This window comes from Canis lupus, chromosome 10, assembly GCF_048164855.1.
Source record: "Canis lupus baileyi chromosome 10, mCanLup2.hap1, whole genome shotgun sequence".
NCBI lineage: Eukaryota > Metazoa > Chordata > Mammalia > Carnivora > Canidae > Canis > Canis lupus.
The window spans coordinates 19,599,819-19,618,937 of NC_132847.1; the positions used below are offsets into that span (position 1 = coordinate 19,599,819).

The 19,119-nt window shown below is 35.8% G+C and overlaps 1 protein-coding gene across 1 annotated transcript in view; it reads left to right on the forward strand.

Moving 5' to 3' along the window:
- Nucleotides 1-19,119, forward strand: part of ADAMTS19 (ADAM metallopeptidase with thrombospondin type 1 motif 19) — a 228,514-nt gene that overhangs the window by 147,895 nt on the left and 61,500 nt on the right. The window contains exons 12-15 of the mRNA XM_072840880.1: nt 1,710-1,840; nt 2,775-2,947; nt 10,025-10,152; nt 13,590-13,710. Of these exons, the coding sequence (XP_072696981.1) occupies nt 1,710-1,840; nt 2,775-2,947; nt 10,025-10,152; nt 13,590-13,710 (553 nt within the window). The remainder of the gene's footprint in view (nt 1-1,709; nt 1,841-2,774; nt 2,948-10,024; nt 10,153-13,589; nt 13,711-19,119) is intronic.

Sequence of the window (19,119 nt, forward strand, 5' to 3'; positions counted from 1 at the left end):
ATGCCTATCAATACACTCTGGGGGGATCCCTGGGTGGCGCAGCGGTTTAGCGCCTGCCTTTGGCCCAGGGCGCGATCCTGGAGATCCGGGATCGAATCCCATGTCAGGCTCCCAGTGCATGGAGCCTGCTTCTCCCTCTGCCTATGTCTCTGCCTCTCTCTATCTCTCTCTCTCTGTGTGACTATCATAAATAAATAAAAATTAAAAAAAAATACACTCTGGGTTGTTGAGATTTTTTTTTTCCAGCACAGATTTAAAACTTCTTGAATCTAAAAGAGATTGAACTTAAAATTTGACATTATTGGGAAAAAAATGCCGAAACTAATTATTTGATCACATAGAAAAGCATTAACTGGGCTCACACAAAACTATGTAGCATAGTTTTCTAAATTCTCTTTTCTGAAAAGCATTTAAAAACATATTCTCAAAATAAATTTTAAATATGAATCAGTTAAGATCAGAATGAATAGAATTTTGGTTAGGTTTCTGGAAACTTATTAATGGCATTAATATAATATATACAATTTATCATTATTAATTATTGTTGACTTCTAAGTTCCTAATATGGGCTTGATGCTTCATTAGAATGAAGGTATGACTACTTGCAAACTCCATTAGGTAAATATGATTATGATTCACATTTTGAAATGGGAAACTTGAAGATTAGAGAGTTTCTGTATTTCTGCAAAATCCTTTATAAGTCATGTTGCCATTAAGTGCAGATAATTGTTTAGGTCTGGAAGGATCAGCTTGCTCAACTCCATCATTATATAGTCATTAAGCTGAATTTTACTAACATTTACTTATTCTCAACATGATTTTGTTCAGTTAATTTTACTTTTAGCATGTTTACTATGACTGATAGATCTGATTTTTCAGGAATAAGGAGAAATTATTATAGTTTACCTTCCAAGTCCTGGCAGCCATTCCTTGGTGGCCACAGAAACTGCTTCTTTTGCTGCCTTTATTTAAAGTTAACGAAAATATAAACAAGAGAATGAGTACATTCCTTTCTCTTCTTTCATGGTTATCTTTCTCCGTTAATAGATACAAAATAAGCTGCAGAATAACTGGAAGGAAATGACAGAATGTCAAAGAATCCAATTGCCTAAATCTTTCAAATAAACACTGTCAAAAGAAGAATTGCTATAATGTTAATGCTTATATTTGAGGGGAACTCTTTCGGGATAAAAGGAAGAAGTCATAAAGGACAGTGCTAAAATTAAATTATACTTTTTTTTTTAATTACAAGGAAAGAAAACCACCAACATTTCAAATCACAACTGCTACGTTTGCTAAAATGTCTGCTTCACTCTAGTTATGGAAGATCATTTATATTTTATTTTCCGTCTCTGTGCTTTTGTCATTTGTCCCTTTTAAATCGTTGTGCTTCTTAGACTGTGGTAGTTTTTCTTTCGTGGCTGTGCCACCCCAAGTGGCCTAAGTACTGAATTCTCAGAGCTGTGGTGCAAATATGTGTGCCCTGTTTTCATAATAAGACCTTATGATCTGACATGGCAACTGGGCGAACGGACCGTTAAATTACTACAACAAGAAGCAAGTGCCAACTTATTTTTGGTCTTTTTCAATTTGTATGTTTGGGGCTTTAGTACACCTGATTTAATCTCAATTCCAGTGACTCTGTAGGCCAGTGAATGATTTTCCCTTGTGCCCTGATTTGTTCACCTAAGACATAACTTTTGGAATAGTGGTGTAAGGCTGGAGAATGTACCAGTAGGACCTCAGCACCTGGACATGTGGCCGGAGAATGGAGCGTGTGGAGTCCCTGTAGCCGAACCTGCAGTTCTGGGATCAGCAGTCGAGAGCGCAAATGTCCTGGGTAAACGCAAAGTTCCTGGATTGGGGGAGGGTGTTTTTGCTTCAATTTCCAAATGCAAAGATTTTACTGATAAACAATGTTGGAAAGTGGAAGAAGCCCCTCAAACCCTACCCCGTGTTGGAAAGCAGAAACAAAATCCCTCAAATTGTGTAAATTATATAAAATCTCCCAAGAAGAAAATAAGACTAACCCTTCATAGAACAAATAAGTCAATGTTACATGCAGTGGTTTCTTGAGTAAATCAAATGAACAGTGTGTTTAAATGAGCAGGGAGACATGCATTAGAAAAAGTAAGTTGATAAGGGAACCCTGAGAAGGCAGGAAGATGTTAGGACTTACAGGAAGGGAGGGAAGGAGAACAAAATTATTGTCAATGTAAGTGAGCAGTGCTGAAAAATGAAGATGTGCTAATAAGCACGTGCACAGATTGGGAGGCATTTCAGGGTCTGCTCACTCAATCCCATCCTTCCTAGAGTGATCCCAGGAAAGCACATGAGAAAATTATTTCAGCTTTATACTTTTACTCTCGGTGTGGACTCAGTAGCCCGATTCTTTCATAAGCAATTTTAAAGAAAGGATGTGAGAACGTTAAAACCAGACTCCTTCATGAAAATCACAGGCTTTCTATTTTGCCCCCAGCCTCTGCCTTCTACTCCTCTATATCACTGTCATGGCACATTGGCTTTTATTTCTCGTGTGTTTTAGAAATTAAATTGATCAAGGATTGAAAATATATATATATATATATATATTTATATAGTTTTTAATAAGCATATGGATTTCCTACTATTAGCAATTATTTAACATGTGCACATTTTCAAAGTAGATTTAATATAAAGGAGTATACATTATTAATTTAATGTCTTTTAATTTTTAAAATGAGTCATTAACATAAAAAAAAGATAAAATTGATTATTTGTACTATCTTTTCTAGGCTAGGTTCTGAAGCAAGGGACTGTAATGGTCCCAGAAAACAATACAGAATATGTGAGAATCCACCTTGTCCTGCAGGTTTGCCTGGATTCAGAGACTGGCAATGTCAGGCCTATAGTGTTAGAACTTCATACCCAAAGCCTGTTCTTCAGTGGCAAGCTGTCATGGATGAAGGTATGACTACTTGCATCACCACCATCTTAATTAAGTAGACTTCTAGATTTGCAGTGTTTTTACAGTAGTCGTCAGTGTTATTTTACAGATGCTACAGATTGTATTCTAAGTATTTCCGAGCTCTCTTTCTTCTTTTAATGGCATGTAACAATCACAAGCACTGACTACAAGTATATTTTTTTAAATGTAGGGTATATTAAAAAATATATGAAAAAATGTAGAGTATATTATTACAGACAAATTAGATGAACTAAAATTTAAGAAAGTGATCATAGGAAATGCTGATGAGGATGAAGAGAAACTGGATCTCATATGTTGCTGATTAGAATGTAAATGGTACAGCTACTCTGAAAAATAGCTTGGTAGTTTCTTAAATAACTCAACATACATTTATCTTACAATTTAGAAAACACACTCCTGGGCATTTTCCCCCAAAAAATGAATATTTACAACTATAAAAAATCCCATGCCCAAATATTTGTAGCAGCTTTAATTTCAATAGCCAAAAACTAGAAACAACCAAAAAAGTTCTGAGTACTTGAATAGTCAAACACACTGAGGTACATCCATACCATCAGATATTATGCAACAATCAAAGGAAAAAACTATTGATATGTATAGTGACTTGGTGAATTTCAGAGCCTTATGCTGAGTAAAAAGAATCAATCTCAAAATATCAAATACTCTGTGATTCCATTGATATAACATGTAACATATCTATAACATTTATATAACATAGATATAATTTATATATATATATAATATATATATAACTATAAAACAAAACTGTAGAGATGGAAAACAGAATAAAAGTTGCCAGCCAGAAGTTAGAGATGATGGCAGAGAGAGGGATGGGTATCATTATAAAAGGATAGCATAAGGTAGAACTTTGTGCTGATAAAATACTGAAATATATTGATTGTAGTGGTAGTTGTGAAATCTACACATTAATAAAATGACACAGAAGTATACACATACATGTACCAAAGGCAGTTTCCTGAGTTTGCTCTTATACTCTAGTTACCAAAGTGGAACCATTTGGCTAAACTGGGGAAAAGGTATGTGAGATTTACCTTCCTGTAAATCTTTAATTATTTCAGAATAAGAATGTTAAGAAAATTTTATGTTACTTTATTATTTAAGAATTACTTAGGGGGATGCCTGGGTGGCCCAGTCAGTTAAACGCCGGGCAAGTGCCTGGCTCCTGGTTTCTGCTTGGGTTGTGATCTCAGGGTCATGGGATCTAGCCCCACTTTGGTTTCTATGCTCAGCAAGGGGTCTGCTTGAGATTTTCTCTCCCTAACCCTCTGCCCCTCCTTCTCCTGGTCTCTCTTTCTTAAGTAAAAAAAAATAAATCTTTAAAAAAATTAAACTTAGGAATAACTAATAACTCCTTTTCTAAAAAAAAGGTTTTATTTATTTATTTCAAACAGAGCATGAGTGGGATGGGGAGGAGGGGCAGGGGAGACACAGACACCCCGCTGAGCAGGAAGCCAGAGGAGGGACTCAACCTCAAGACCCCAGGATTATGACCTGAGCTGGAGGTAGATGCTTCACTAACTGAGCCATCCAAGTGTCCAAATAATTTTGTATTACTTAAGATAGTTCTTGCCCATGGTCAATCAGTGAGCTTTCCTTTTTCTAGATGCTTTGGCAAAATCTTGATGTCATCATTTTCATTTTTTCTTTTCTTTTACTGTACATTCAGATTATCAGCAAGGTCACATTAGCCTTATCATTTTTCTTTTTATTCCAGTGTAGTTAACATACAGTGTTATATTAGTTTCAGGTGTACCATATAGTGATTCAGCATTTCCATGGATTACTTAGAGTTCATCAAGCCAAGTGTACTCTTGATCCCCTTCACCTATTTCCCTCATCCCCCTACCCACCTCCCCTCTGACGATCATCAGGATCATCAGTTTATTCTTGAGAGTTAAGAGTCTGTTTTTTGTTTTTTTCCTGTCTTTTCTTTTCTTTGGTAATTTGTTTTGTTTCTTAAATTCCTTATCTGAGTGAAATCGTAAGGTATTTGTCTTTTTGACTTATCTCACTTAGCATTATATCTCTAGATCCATCCATGTGGATGCAAATGGAAATATTTCATTCTTTTTTTATGGACATGAGCCTTATCTTTGAAATATATCCAGAGTCTGATTGTTTCCTAATATCACCAGAACACCACCCCTGCCTCAAGCCACTGTTTATCCCTGCTGTGGTTGCAGTAGCCCTCTAACCAGTCTTCATGCCTATGTTCTTCCTTCTCAACAGCCAGAGTGATACTTTTAAATTGTCAGTCATGTCCTATTATTCTTTCATTCAAAAGTCTCTAGTACCTTCCTGACTCCCTGAAAGTTCATATTCATTCCTTCTAAGGGAAGGACCTTACAGATCTCTGCCACCTGGCTGCTTCTTACCCTCAGACCTCATCCTCACTGTTCCCCATCACCCTTCTAACCACACTGGCTCCCCTGCTCTTCCCAGAGTAAGTTCTAGTGTCTTGGAAGCTCTTGCTTTCCATGCTGTAACACTGTCTCCTGATATTGGCAGGCTTCATCCTCTTACCTCCTTCAGGTCTTTGGTTAAATAATAACTCAGTGTTTTTCCTTTCCCTGCTTTATTCTTTTTTCATAGAACTCATCACCATCTGCCATAATGCTTATATGTCTTGTCTATTCAGTGCCCCCCCATAATTGTTGGAAGAGCAGGAGTTATCCTATTTTTGCATGCTTTATGTTTAGCCTTGGAAACAGTACAGGAACAAAGTAGGCACAGACTAGGTTAGGTGAATGAATGATGTGCCTTACAGGAATTTTCAACTTGATCTTTCTTGGCCTCTCTTCTTCTTCTTTTTTTTTTTTTTTAATTGGAGTTCAATTTGCCAACATATAGCATAACACCCAGTGCTTATCCCATCAAGTGCCCCCCTCAGTGCCCATCACCCAGTCACCCCCTCTCCCTTTCTACCACCCCTTGTTCGTTTCCCGGAGTTAGGAGTCTCTCATGTTCTGTCTCCCTTTCTGATATTTCCCACTCATTTTTTCTCCTTTCCCCTTTATTCCCTTTCACTATTTTTTTATATTCCCCAAATGAATGAGACCATATAATGTTTTTCCTTCTCCAGTTGACTTATTTCACTCAGCATAATACCCCCTAGTTCCATCCATGTCGAAGCAAATGGTGGGTATTTGTCATTTCTAATGGCTGAATAATATCCCATTGTATACATATACCACATCTTCTTTATCCATTCATTTTTCGATGGACACCGAGGCTCCTTCCACAGTTTGGCTATTGTGGCCATTGCTGCTAGAAACATCGGGGTGCAGGTGTCCCGGCGTTTCACTGCATCTGTATCTTTGGGGTAAATCCCCAGCAGTGCAATTGCTGGGTCATAGGGCAGATCTATTTTTAACTCTTTGAGGAACCTCCACACAGTTTTCCAGAGTGGCTGCACCAGTTCACATTCCCACCAACAGTGCAAGAGGGTTCCCCTTTCTCCACATCCTCTCCAACATTTGTTGTTTACTGCCTTGTTAATTTTCCCCATTCTCACTGGTGTGAGGTGGTATCTCATTTTTTGATTTGTATTTGGCAAGTGATGCGGAGCATTTTCTCATGTGCTTGTTGCCTGGCCTCTCTTCTTACTAAATATTCTCCTTGGGATAATATTACTTTATTCAGTAGGTTTTGTTTATCATTAATATGCTAAAGGACACAGATATTTATCTCCAACCCAGGTCTTTCTATCCTGAGTCCCTTCATTGCTTACCCATCTGTTGCATGGACATCTCCACTCAACATCTCATCACTTCTAACTCAACACACCCCTTGCCTTTCTGTCTCAGTCCTACCATGTGCTTCTCTCACAGCACTCTCTCACACAGAATGGCATCATGATCAACCTTGTTCTCACTCAGCCAGAATCATTCTTCCTCAGTCTCCATCCATCTGTACTAAAGCAGCAAGCCCTATTTTTCCCAGCCTTTCTGCTGCCAGTGTGTTTCCTAATGATTGCACTGTTTCTAACCTGCATCCTCAAACAGCTCTCTCCCTTCTCTCTGACCACAATCTTCTCCAGCCCCAGCTCCTCATTTCAGCCAGACTTGCCTTTTCAAGGCTGGATCTGTCAGCCACCATGCCAAGTAATACCCTTCCATGAGCCCTACTGTTCTCAGGACCAACCTCAAAAATAACTGCCTGGTTTCTAAGGCTGTTTGTGTGGCCTGCCCCTTTAGCTTCTCTCACCTCATGTCCACCATTCCCTTCTATGTTCTCCAGCACAGCCCGGCCAAATTCTAGTCCATCCCTCATATACATCATGCTTTCTTATATCCAGGCCTGTAAACATCCTAGTTTCTTGGCATAATTCCTTTTATTTCTCAAGCTTTGGTTCCTCTTTCTCTCTTTCTCTCTCTCTCTCTCTCTCTCTCTCTCCATTTATTTACCTGAAAAATGTCTGTTGATTTTTTTTTGACTCAGTTTATGTCAAGCCCTCTAGGAAAAAAACAATCCCCTGATCCTCCAAATTGGGTATTTGCTCCCTTGAAGCACCTCACAATACCCTTTTATAGCAGATTTTAATGTGTCTCTATTCTCCTTGTTGTCTGTGCTTAATGAACAGACTGGCAAATGTTAAACCTCTGATAAATATTTGTTGTGTAAATATGAGTATATATACCATACCTCCTGGTTGTAGAAATGATATGACTATTCAAATAATGCAAATAATCATCTAATACTATCTCTGCCTCTAATTGGCTGTGCAATTTAATAATATTAAATTCACTTGAAACCTCCTTGTTCATAGGTAAAATAAGAGAGAGGAAACAGATACCCTCCAAGTTAAAAATAAATTAGAATTGGATGGGGGACAATTTAAAATATTGAAGCCATTGGAAATCACAATTTTGACAGCCCCTACCTCTTATAAAGTGATGTGTATCATCAGAATGATCCATAATAAATATTTATATAATTAGTAGGTTAGCATGTTTTATAATTTTGCCACACATATCAATCAAACACATCAGTCCATATGATGAGTAAAGTATACAACAGTAGTCTTCATGTATTATATAGCACTATGGAAGAAACTGAAATGTATGATTCTTTTAAAAACCCCAACTTTTAATAACATATGACACCTTAAAATGCAAGGGGCTATTTCTGTTATTCTTATGTAATACATGAATCTATGGATAGGAAAATTAAATACAGGGTGTCAATGCTGTAGTGAACAGTTATTTTTAGAGGAAAAAAAGATGCATGGCTTTAACATTCAGGTATTTCACATACACTGTGCTGAGATTTGGCCGAAATCCATGTTTAATGCATATCTTGGAAAGGGTTGGTCTCTTAAATCAAGACAAAGCCTGCCTGCCAAGTAAGTACTGGCATGTTACATGGATCACTATAATGTCACAATCTCAAGGGTATACTCCAGGAAGGAAGATTGGTATCAAATGTTTATGTCATCTGTAAAGCACAGTGAATTGACAATATGTTGTAAAAGGAGAAATAGAAAGACTTTTATCTGAATTCTTGCTTGGAATGTGAATGGAATTTTCTAGATGAGCTCCTTTCCACATTATTCATATATCTAGCTTGCTTCTCTCTTCAATGAAAACTCCAGAAAGATAATTATATATATACATATTATACATATACATGTACACACACACAGAATACCACTTTTAAAGTGTTGCAATTATAGCAGCTGTTTTTAAGTCTAAAGATATGACATAGTAAGCAGTCATCGAATAAACATAACCTACTTTGAGGTGTGAGAGCATACTGAAATGCTTTATTGCGGCTTATAATGGCATCTTAAAGGAAAATTTCAAAACCATGCGCGTTGAAGGCCATGTTCCAACTCCCCAGAATTGTTCAGAGCAGTATTCAGAAGCCACATGTGAAAAGTGTTTGAAATGTTCAATTCTGAAGGCTCATTTAACTGTCTGTCTTCTCTTTGCAAAATGATACCCTGTTCCATGCCTCTGGCTGTTATTTGGTATTTATAGAATCCCATCAGCATACGTGGAACTTTACTGAAGACATAAGCGAAGATCAGTGTCAAAGACTGTAAACTATTTTCCATTCTATTTATATGAGCTTAATAAACAGTAAAGGGCCTGGCTGGTTTCAAGCCAATAGAGTAGTAATGTAGCATGGAAATTGTTCTGAAGTTTCAGATTTGGATAATTCCCCTACTGGTGTTACCAAATACTGCAGTTCTTCTGTAGGATGCTTAGAAACAGCCCTTTAAAAATATTTTGCCACTCTTGACTGGCCTGATTGGCAAACGTTTTAACTCTACGCATCCTACCTTATTGCTTAATGAAGCACTGAAGAAGACTGCCAGTCATCCAAAAATTCTTTAGCCAGAACAGCCTTCCCGTGGATATCAAATATACCGGTATGCTTTCTGAGTAACCAATGGAGGAAATTGAGCACTTCAGCACTTTTGAGTTCCAGTGGATGTTCTCATGGGATTGTGTTGCATTTCTACATGTCCTTGTAATAGACAATCTTAAGATAATTGCTCATCTTAGAAATTCTTCTTTCTACGTTTAGTAATTTTTCGTTAGAAAATGCCAAATGCAGAGGATTGAAAATTAGCATATGGGAATTTAGAAGTGACATATCCAGTATATCTTCATGAATGAAGTAAATCTGAAATAGGAAGAAATCTGATGTGTACTTAAAGGGGAGTTCATTCCAAAAGATATGAGCAAAAAATGTGGTATGTAAAATATTTTGGGGCAAGAATAATTGTCTTGTGTGTGGTAGAGGTTTGATGCCAGAAAAATAATAAATGATACATTTTGAAAATAATCTGAAGACATATTTTCTTAAGAAGGAGATGTTCATTGGATATCTATTTTTTCCCAGACATTTTCTCACTTACTGCTCATAATAACCACTATACTACTATACTATAATTACTACTACATTACTCAATTCAGAGCAAATTATATTTTTTACTCAACAACTGTACTGAAAAATAAAGCTGGAGATAAAAATATTTATGCAGTAACTTTTGCTTTTTTTTTTTTTTGTCTACTCTGTGTGTAGAAAAACCATGTGCCTTGTTTTGCTCTCCTGTTGGGAAAGAACAGCCTATTCTTCTATCAGAAAAAGTGATGGATGGAACTTCTTGTGGATATCAGGGATTAGATGTCTGTGCAAATGGCAGGTGTCAGGTAAGACATTCCAGAAGGGAGACTGTATGTGCTCACAGAGGCTTTGAGCAGCTGCACAGTATAATGGAAAGGTCTGCACCAAGTCTCAAAAGCTGTGACTGTAGTCCTGACTCAACTGCCATCTTGAGCAAGTCTCATCTGCTTTGCAACTCAATTTCTTCATGTGCATAATGAAGGGTTTAGAATAGATAATCTGTAAAATGCATGACTAGCTCAAAGAACCAGACATTTTTTTATTCTGTAATATACATATTACTCATCTAAAATGGCATTTCTGTCAAAATATTCCAGACCCAAAATTTAAGGTCTCCAGTTCTCCCTATCTTGTGTCCAAGGCTGAGCCATGTGGCAAAAACCTATAAAATCTGTCCTATTACTCTTAATATTAAAGTATTTTCAACATACTGGACCAACTGATTTTTTAAATATATATTTATATTATATATATTTAAAATATGATTATTTAATTTTAACATTTAAACATTTAATTTGTTCTTATCTTAAACATTTCATTCTTAAACATTTCATTTGCTCTTATCTTTCTTTTTGAAAACAATCTCCATTTACCACATTCATTTATGCACTCTTCATTTACCTTTAGAAAAGTAAAGCAAGTATGACAGCATAGTGGGAAGATCAAAGGCTAGAACTACCACTATCTCGGGTTGGCTTCTCCTAGAGAGATCAATATGCAGATTTTTTAAAAAGATTTTATTTACTTACTCATGAGAGCCACAGAGAGAAAGGCAGAGACATAGACAGAGGGAGAAGCAGGCTCCCTGCGGGGAGCCCGATGGGAGACTCGATCACAAGACCCCCGGATCACACCCTGAGCTGAAGGCAGATGCCCAACCACTAAGCCACCCAGGTGCCTCAATATGCAGAAAGATTAATGCCAAGTTGTTTTCATGATCAACATCCATGTTGGGAGGGGAAGAAGAAAGGGTTGGGCAGAGGTAGAAAGGGGGCTGTGGTACACTCACAACAGGACCTCAGCCCATCCTGTGAGAGGAGCCTTGAAGCTGGAATGGCTCTTTAGAGTTGTCCTTATTTGTGGTGAGAAAGCCAGGCTTTTTTTTTACCCCTAAAATCTACTAGTATCTGGATGCAAACTGCACCAGGAAGGAGATGTGCCCTTGGTAAAGGCAGTTTTCTTCAGGGTAGGTAATTTCTGCAGAAGGCTGATGGCTGATAAACTTCATGGACATGGGAAGGAAATAAATCCCTTAGTTTTAAAAGAAGTATCTGTGGAAGAGTGCTGACTCCATGACAGCCATGAAGAAACTATATTCTTGTGAAGTTCACCTGAAATACGTATGCACAGGTTAACTAGTCTGTCAGATGAAGTTGTTAGGCCAATCGTCATTGACTTTTTTGTATAATACTCTCCTTTGAGAATTTGACGAAAAGTTTCCTTTTTTCCCCAGAAAAATCCATGCCTTTGTATTCGTGCACATGCACACATGCAAGCATGCACATACCAAAATTTGAAAACAATTTCAAGGTGTAGGTGATCAACCTGCGTTCCAATAGAAACCTCTAGAAATCTGGGTAAAAACTTGGGTACAATATAAAACTTAAGTGCTTTCCCAGCTCTGAGATCTTATATTTTGCCAGCATGCTATAGAGTTTAAAGCACAGAATCATGTAATATCACTGGCATAAGAAGCAGTCTTCTAATTACATTTTAATTTCCTTTATTTTTTAATAGCCTATATCAGCAACCTGAAATTTTTCATTTTCCTGTAAAAAAGAATCATTGCTATCATTACCTATACATATTTTGTTTTCAGACCTGTATGCTGTGCAATTAAAGCTTTTAACTTTATCAATATTGTAAATCTGTTAGTGTATGTCTTCAATGAATTCATTTTTCAAAGAATTATATTTTCCTATATATATATGCCAAATTAATATGCATTAATTTTAAAATGCATGATTGTTGACCCATGACATCATGTCTATCCCTGGCTTTTATTTTAGGTTTACGGACTTGTAATATCCTAGTTACGAGGGAAGAACTAATAAATTAGTAGGTACTAATTTTTTCAGTCATTTAACTGCTATTTAATGGGTTTATTGTATTTGCCAAGAAACAAGCCTAGGGATAGAGCATTATAGTTGTTTTTATCATTTCAAAACCACTCTAAACTCTAAATTTTTCCTCATTTGTACATACGTGAGAGATTTTTTTTTCCAGGTCTTTTGATGGCTCCTGCTTAGTGAGCTCTTCCTGTACCTTTGTTGTATTTTGAGAATTTCCTGTGGTGGCCGCCACCTCTTTCATCCAAGACATTCCCTTTATTTCTCCCTGAATATGCTTTGATTTGCAGTTCAAACTACTCCACTAATGCATTGCTTTGTCAACCTCTTGTCACTGATATATCTCCCTTAATAAAAGGAAAGAATGCTATATTATGCAGGTTTAATGTGATTTTTCTTTCCCAGGGTATTCATCACACCACTGCATTTTGTAATCTGCTTACTGCCCCCACCCGAACACCACCACCACTAACCACAGATTTTAAAGGACCTGTTTTGGTCATGTTTTATTTATATTTTAAAAATTCCTCTAAAATAACTGTAATGTTATAAATGGATGTATTATCAGTCTCTCTTGCAACTCCTGATTAAGGGTAATGGAATAATTGCACCATTTATTTCTGATGATATTGACATTAAATTCTGCCCTTTGAGTATGCACAGCTTTGCAAATTGTAATCATATTTTCTGAACATCAATGGGACCAACATTATTCACTAGAAAAAAAAAGTCAATGATTTTATTTCAGAAAATTCATATTAACCTAATTCCTCTGGAAGCAAATTAGAATGAATTTCCTCACTGTTCATATTTTCTTATAGCAGCTGTGGGGCTATAGGTTGTGGAGCAGCCTTACTCATATTCATGTGTTGGATGCCAAAGAAGATGGGGATAGAAGTTTATTTGCTAAACTATAGTAAAAATAAATATTTATGTTTGGTTTTCACAAAGTTAATATTTAATATTTAGCCTTTGTTTTGCAACCACCTTAAGAAGTGAAGCCTTCCATATAATGAAGTGTATCTGTTCTATGTTAAGTAGAATGAAGTAGATTAATAATGTTATGTTTAATAGAAATGTGATTTCCTTTAGGATTATATAAGTTGCATCTGTCTCAATGGTTTTCCAAATTGCTTTAGGGTACAATTTAATTCTTAATATGGGAAAAATACTCTCATCACTATCCTGCTATTTGGTCACTTTACTGATGACATCATTTGACATGAGTTTGCTCTATTGGTTTGCACCAGAGAATATAACATTTTACTAGTTTAATTAGTTACTAATTAAATATATCTAGTCTGTAGGTACTAGGTTTGTTCTAAATTAGTGGTTAAAAAATCAGAAGGGAAAAAAGCCTCACTTTATGATCTACTGTCAATCTTTTGTTATAGAAAGTTGGCTGTGATGGTTTATTAGGGTCTCTCGCCAGGGAAGATCACTGTGGTGTGTGCAACGGCAATGGAAAATCATGCAAAATTATTAAAGGGGATTTTAATCACACCAGAGGAGCAGGTAATTTTTTTAATTACTTTTTCAAAATTATTAATCTCGCCAGTCTTTAGGAACAGAACAACTGAAGTTGACTTAGACTTAGTTGTGACTCCCTAATTGAAGACTTTTGTAATGGGGATTGAGTGATTTTTCGTGATGACATATGATACATGTGACATGAGCCACAGATCCTAACAAGCCCACGTCCCATTAATGTAAATATGAAGTCATCTGTTATGCATTTCATATACTGGAGCAGAAAGGGAATAATCTAATTTGCATTGGCTAGTGTTACCAGGTTTCTACGGACCTTATTCTCCAATGCAAAGGATGATGTCTAACAGAGAATAATGATGTGTAACAGCCTGGAGCTGTTATATTGAGAGCATTAGTCTTCAGGTTTTCAGCGTTAGTTGGTTTTTTCTTAATGTCCTTATTCAGTGTGAAGGAATAAAATTTTGGAAATAGTCTGTAGCAGTGTAGCATAGTGGAAATGATAACAGGGAGAATGAGAAGATCTGGGACAATATTCCAGATACATTAATAGTGAGAAGTAATCCTCTCTTGTATCTTCATCTATAAATACTGGTACTCTGGGGATGTGAGAATGAAATGACCATGAATGATCTATGTAGTGTGAGTTTTAAAGTGATCCACAACACAAAGTGATAGTGTCTGAACTGGAACATAGTAACCCACAAGCTTACGTTCCTCAAGCTTACTAGGAGTAAACAGACATTTACATTGTATTTTACCTGGATGTCTTCTAAGCTATCTTTAGTATTTATGATTATATTTTCATCATTATTAGTATACTTATATTATATATCTCAGCTTTTTCCTATTTTAAATTCTTTTCTTATTTAAATATCATAAAACCTGAGACTTAACAATGTTTTAGCTTGGATACAAAGAGCAACCATTTGCGTTTGAATAATCAAGAAAACAGAGTTAATTCTAGATAAAAGAGTCCTTCAGAAAAGAAAATTAGATACAGCCCTCTAAAGTTGAATATAACCTTTTGCTAGACCCCAGCAGAATAAAAGATAAATGAGCTTGAAGATCTTGAAGCCTAAAAATAACTGAGGCCCAGGGTAAATTGCAGATCAAAATCTCAACCTCCAAAGCTGTGAAAAATGTGACAGGTCCTACAAGTCAAAATCTGCCAGAACTCATTTAGAAAAGTCATACTTAGCTGTAATAGCCTCTCAAACTTTCAACTAAGAATACAACTATAATAAGCTTTGGAGGGTGATTGGAGTGAAAGAGCGTTTACAGTATAGAAGTTTAAATGCAGTCTGAAAGACCAAAGAGATTTAAAGATGTAAGAATTTTTTAAGAATATTCTTCCATGATTATTTAATATGCATGGAAACAGTTCACTGAAGATTACTGATACACATTCAGCATTGACATCTTTATTTAGTTATTATGATACTTTGTTTTTCCACTAAGCATAGAAAACAGAAATACCAGTTTAAAAATCAGTGATGCTTTTCATTCTGACTGCAGTTGTGTGAGTACATTTCCCCCTAGATTTCTCCTTCAAATCTCCTTTGTTTTTATTGCACTTTGAAGTCTACTTTTGTTTATTTGTTCATTTGCTATTGGTAATTCGTGTTAATGGAAACTATTGTTTGGAAAATGTCTGAGATGCCTAAGAAACTGGGAATATTGCAGACTAATAATGTTGCTTTTTCCTTCCAATTCTATGCTAATTTCACATGACTCTCAGGGAAGAGACTAGAATTGTTAGCTGGGACCATAATATCTGTCCTGTGGGGTGTTATCCCTACCTGTCTCTCTAGCATCATCTCACATCAACGTGCCTTTCCTTTCCAAATTTCTACAGTAGTTCAAACTAACCATGCTCCCTCTAGCACCTTGCATGTAAAAATATGGTTCTGTCAGCTTTGTCTTCGCTTTGCTGGTTCATTTTTAGATGACACTTAGATCTCAGTTCAGATGTCACTTCTTCAGTGAGCACTAAACAACCTCTACCTCCCATCACTAACAGCTTGTTTAGTGACACCATATTTGTATCCATATGGTGAGGCTCTAATCACATTCTTAAGTTTACATTTACTAGTCTTTCTTTCCCCACTAGTCTTTGAGATCAATGGGAAAAAGTCTCAGGACTATTTTTGTTTAACACCATATTCCCAATGACCGGCATAGTGTATGATCCATTAATGTTTATTAACATAAATAATGATGAAACATTATTTTTTAGTAGTTTAAAAAGCAAAAATCTGTGTAAGTCCTTAATTATATCATGGACTTCATCTACTCGTGACTTCAAGAATGTTGTGTTCATTTCTCTTGAGACAATTTTATCCTTATAGTTTATGGACTTCCTAGAATTTCTTGAAGGAATTGCAGCCTTATTTGGTCCAGTTGGCCATGCACACTGTATATATTGTATAAGTAACACATGTGCAGACACATGTGCATGTTTTCAATCCCTGTGCTCTATTTAGAGTTTGCTAAATCATTTTTGTTGGAGCTAGAAAATAAATTTGAGGAGTTTTTTTTCTTAGTGCATTTATCATGCCTTTCATTTTAACTGCCTAGCTGCAGGATCATTTTTAGAGGAATTTTAAAAGATAAATTGTATATTTGGTTGTGGAACTAGATAGTTACCAATATATACTAGGAAGAAAATGGACATAAAATGTGTTATTCTTAGTAGAAGAAATGATGATACTGATCCTGTATAAGGAACACATGCTCATAGACTTTTTGTTTGTATATTTGGCACAGCTGTAGGAGAGTTATAGTATTATGTATTCTATTTTATGAAATAGTAGCAGTGGGTCATAGCTGGAAGTGCATAGTGGAATCACACAGATCTAAGGTCAAAGCTGTGATCAGCTAATTACTGTGACAAAGCAGTCTTGAAAATGGTATTTTTTCCCACCTATATTCTTATCTATCAAATGAGAAATGTAGTATCTACCTTGGATATTATCATTACAATTAAATGAATTATTTATGTATATTTCCTGCACTAGTGTCCTGCACATAGCAGTTGTTCAAATATGACATTTGTCGTTATTATTACCACAAAGATAATGATTGGTATTGACATTTTAAGAGGTCTGTTTAAGACTGAGATCTCTGGTTATTAAGTAGGATGTTACTGTAAGAATGCTAATTATTCAATATGAGGATCAAATTTATGACATTGACATCACAGACTTTATTCCAACTTGTAAACTCGGCAATAGCCACTCTTATATTCACTGATTTAAATATATGTTAACTAACTAGAATTTAAATAAAAACTTGAAAAAAAGTGCATTCTTAATTGTGCTAAATGACTTATTTACTGAAGATATCTAGGCCCCCAGTCACTGCTCTCTCTCTTCAAATGTCTGCTCAGTATTTCTCTTCCTCTCTTCTTTCCTTAAACTCAGCCTAACTCATCTGTTCTTTAAGCCATTCCAGTTGAGTAATAGAGAATTGCTCCAGATAGAACTATCAATTTAGAAATAACTGTTGTCCTAATGTACAGCAGACCTCGGAGTTTACTGCTAAACCCAGATAGGAATGCACTGTTACTCCCTCTACTTCCCTTTCTCTACTCTTAGCATTCTAAAATTTAACATCTTCTCCAGATACTTTACTAAATTCCTTTGCTCGGAGATTAATAGTCACTCCTTGATTATGACAGCCTATGTGTTTTCCTTAGTCACCTTTATTTTTTATTTTTGCACAGCTTTTAACACAGCCGAACAACAGCTTCCCTTGAGATAATCCAATCCAAAGGATCCCACTGCACAGAAACAGCCAGATCTCCTTCTTGTGATTATTCCTCCTCTGGATTCTTTTTTATTTTCAATTTATTGAAAACTATGGCTGTCTTAGGTTGAGTCCTTCACTTCTCTTCTCTCAATTTTCTCCAGTTACTTTCGTTACTGCTGTTAACTGCCTCACAAAAGTATTCCACTTGCCTGATGTTTGTCTGGAATTCCAAGTGTTCCACAATTCTTGGTAGATATTTTTACTAGGGTGTTATACTGTTTTATTAAGTACAAATTGCAAAGTCGAATTTATCAGATAACTACCAAAACTTGACTTCCATGTTCTTACAAACTTCTCACATAAGTAATAAGAAAGCATTGTGTTCAATGTTTATTTCCCCACTTACTATTGGTTGTCAATTTCAGAATTTTTTTTCCCCACAGTGCCCTCTAGATTTTCTTCCTTAATCTAGCATATTCCCGGGCTTTTACAGTAGCCTCCTGACACTGTTATCCACAATTATATTGCTAGGCATTCTGCATACGCTATCACATAAAGCTTCTCCAAATCAGTGTCTAATTACCAAGTTCCTTGCTATATAGAATGTTCACTAGTTTCAGATGGATCAATTCAATGTCTTGGGCATACATTCAAACCCTCTTTAACAAAGACATATTCTAACATATTCTTCTTATGACAGAATTCTTTTATTTATATGCTACAAAAATATTACTTACTCTCTCACTTTTCTTTTCATTCAGTGAACTCATCCTTTTTCTATACATATCCAAATCCTGTACATTCTTCAGGGACAATTTATCTATTTACTTCCTGGTGAAGCTTTCCTTGACTCTCTGAAATGTTCTGTGAATCAGAATGATTCCAGCTGATGCCAGTGTTTCTCAAACTTGAGTAATGTATATAACAATTGAAAAGGAAAACAAGAAAAAAATCCCACTTCTGTGTGTTAAAAATAACAGTGAATCCTTTTGAGTGGTGATGTGATTGGGGAAGGAAGGCAATTGAAACATTGGTTTATATTCTTTTTTTTTTTTTTTTGTTTTTGTTTTTGTTTTTGTTTTTTTTTGGTTTATATTCTTAAGAAGGGAATTAACCATATCATCTTGCATTTGATCTCTTTTACATAATTTTGGAATTTTTTTTAAACTCATATTGTATAAGGTATTTTTGCCTTGTCTTTCCAATTTCATTATGAGCTCATTAAGTGCCCAGATATTCTTACCGTACTTCTCTGTATAAATCATCAGTGAGCATTTGTTTCTATTTTCCTGCCTATTTTGTTCATGTATCAAAGTATATTTATATGGTTTGGTGTTACTAAAAATGGTTAAACTGGATAAGCAGTGTTCCCTAATGGAAATTATTATTCGAGGAACACATGCCTCAAATTCCAGCCACTGCCACCAGGTGGAGCATATGTTACCTTTGGGTATATACCAATAATTGTAAACAGTTTCGGGAATTCAAATAACAGATAACAACTCTGGGATTGGTTATGGTGCCTTTTTGAAATTAGCTTTGAAGCTGGACTTTGATCAGATGTATGGAACTACTCAAATATTAAGAATATTAAATATTATTATGTAATAATTTAAACTATAGCTATTCATCCATAATTAGGTATCTGCTCCATCACTGTTCTGCACTAAGTGAAGTCTTAAT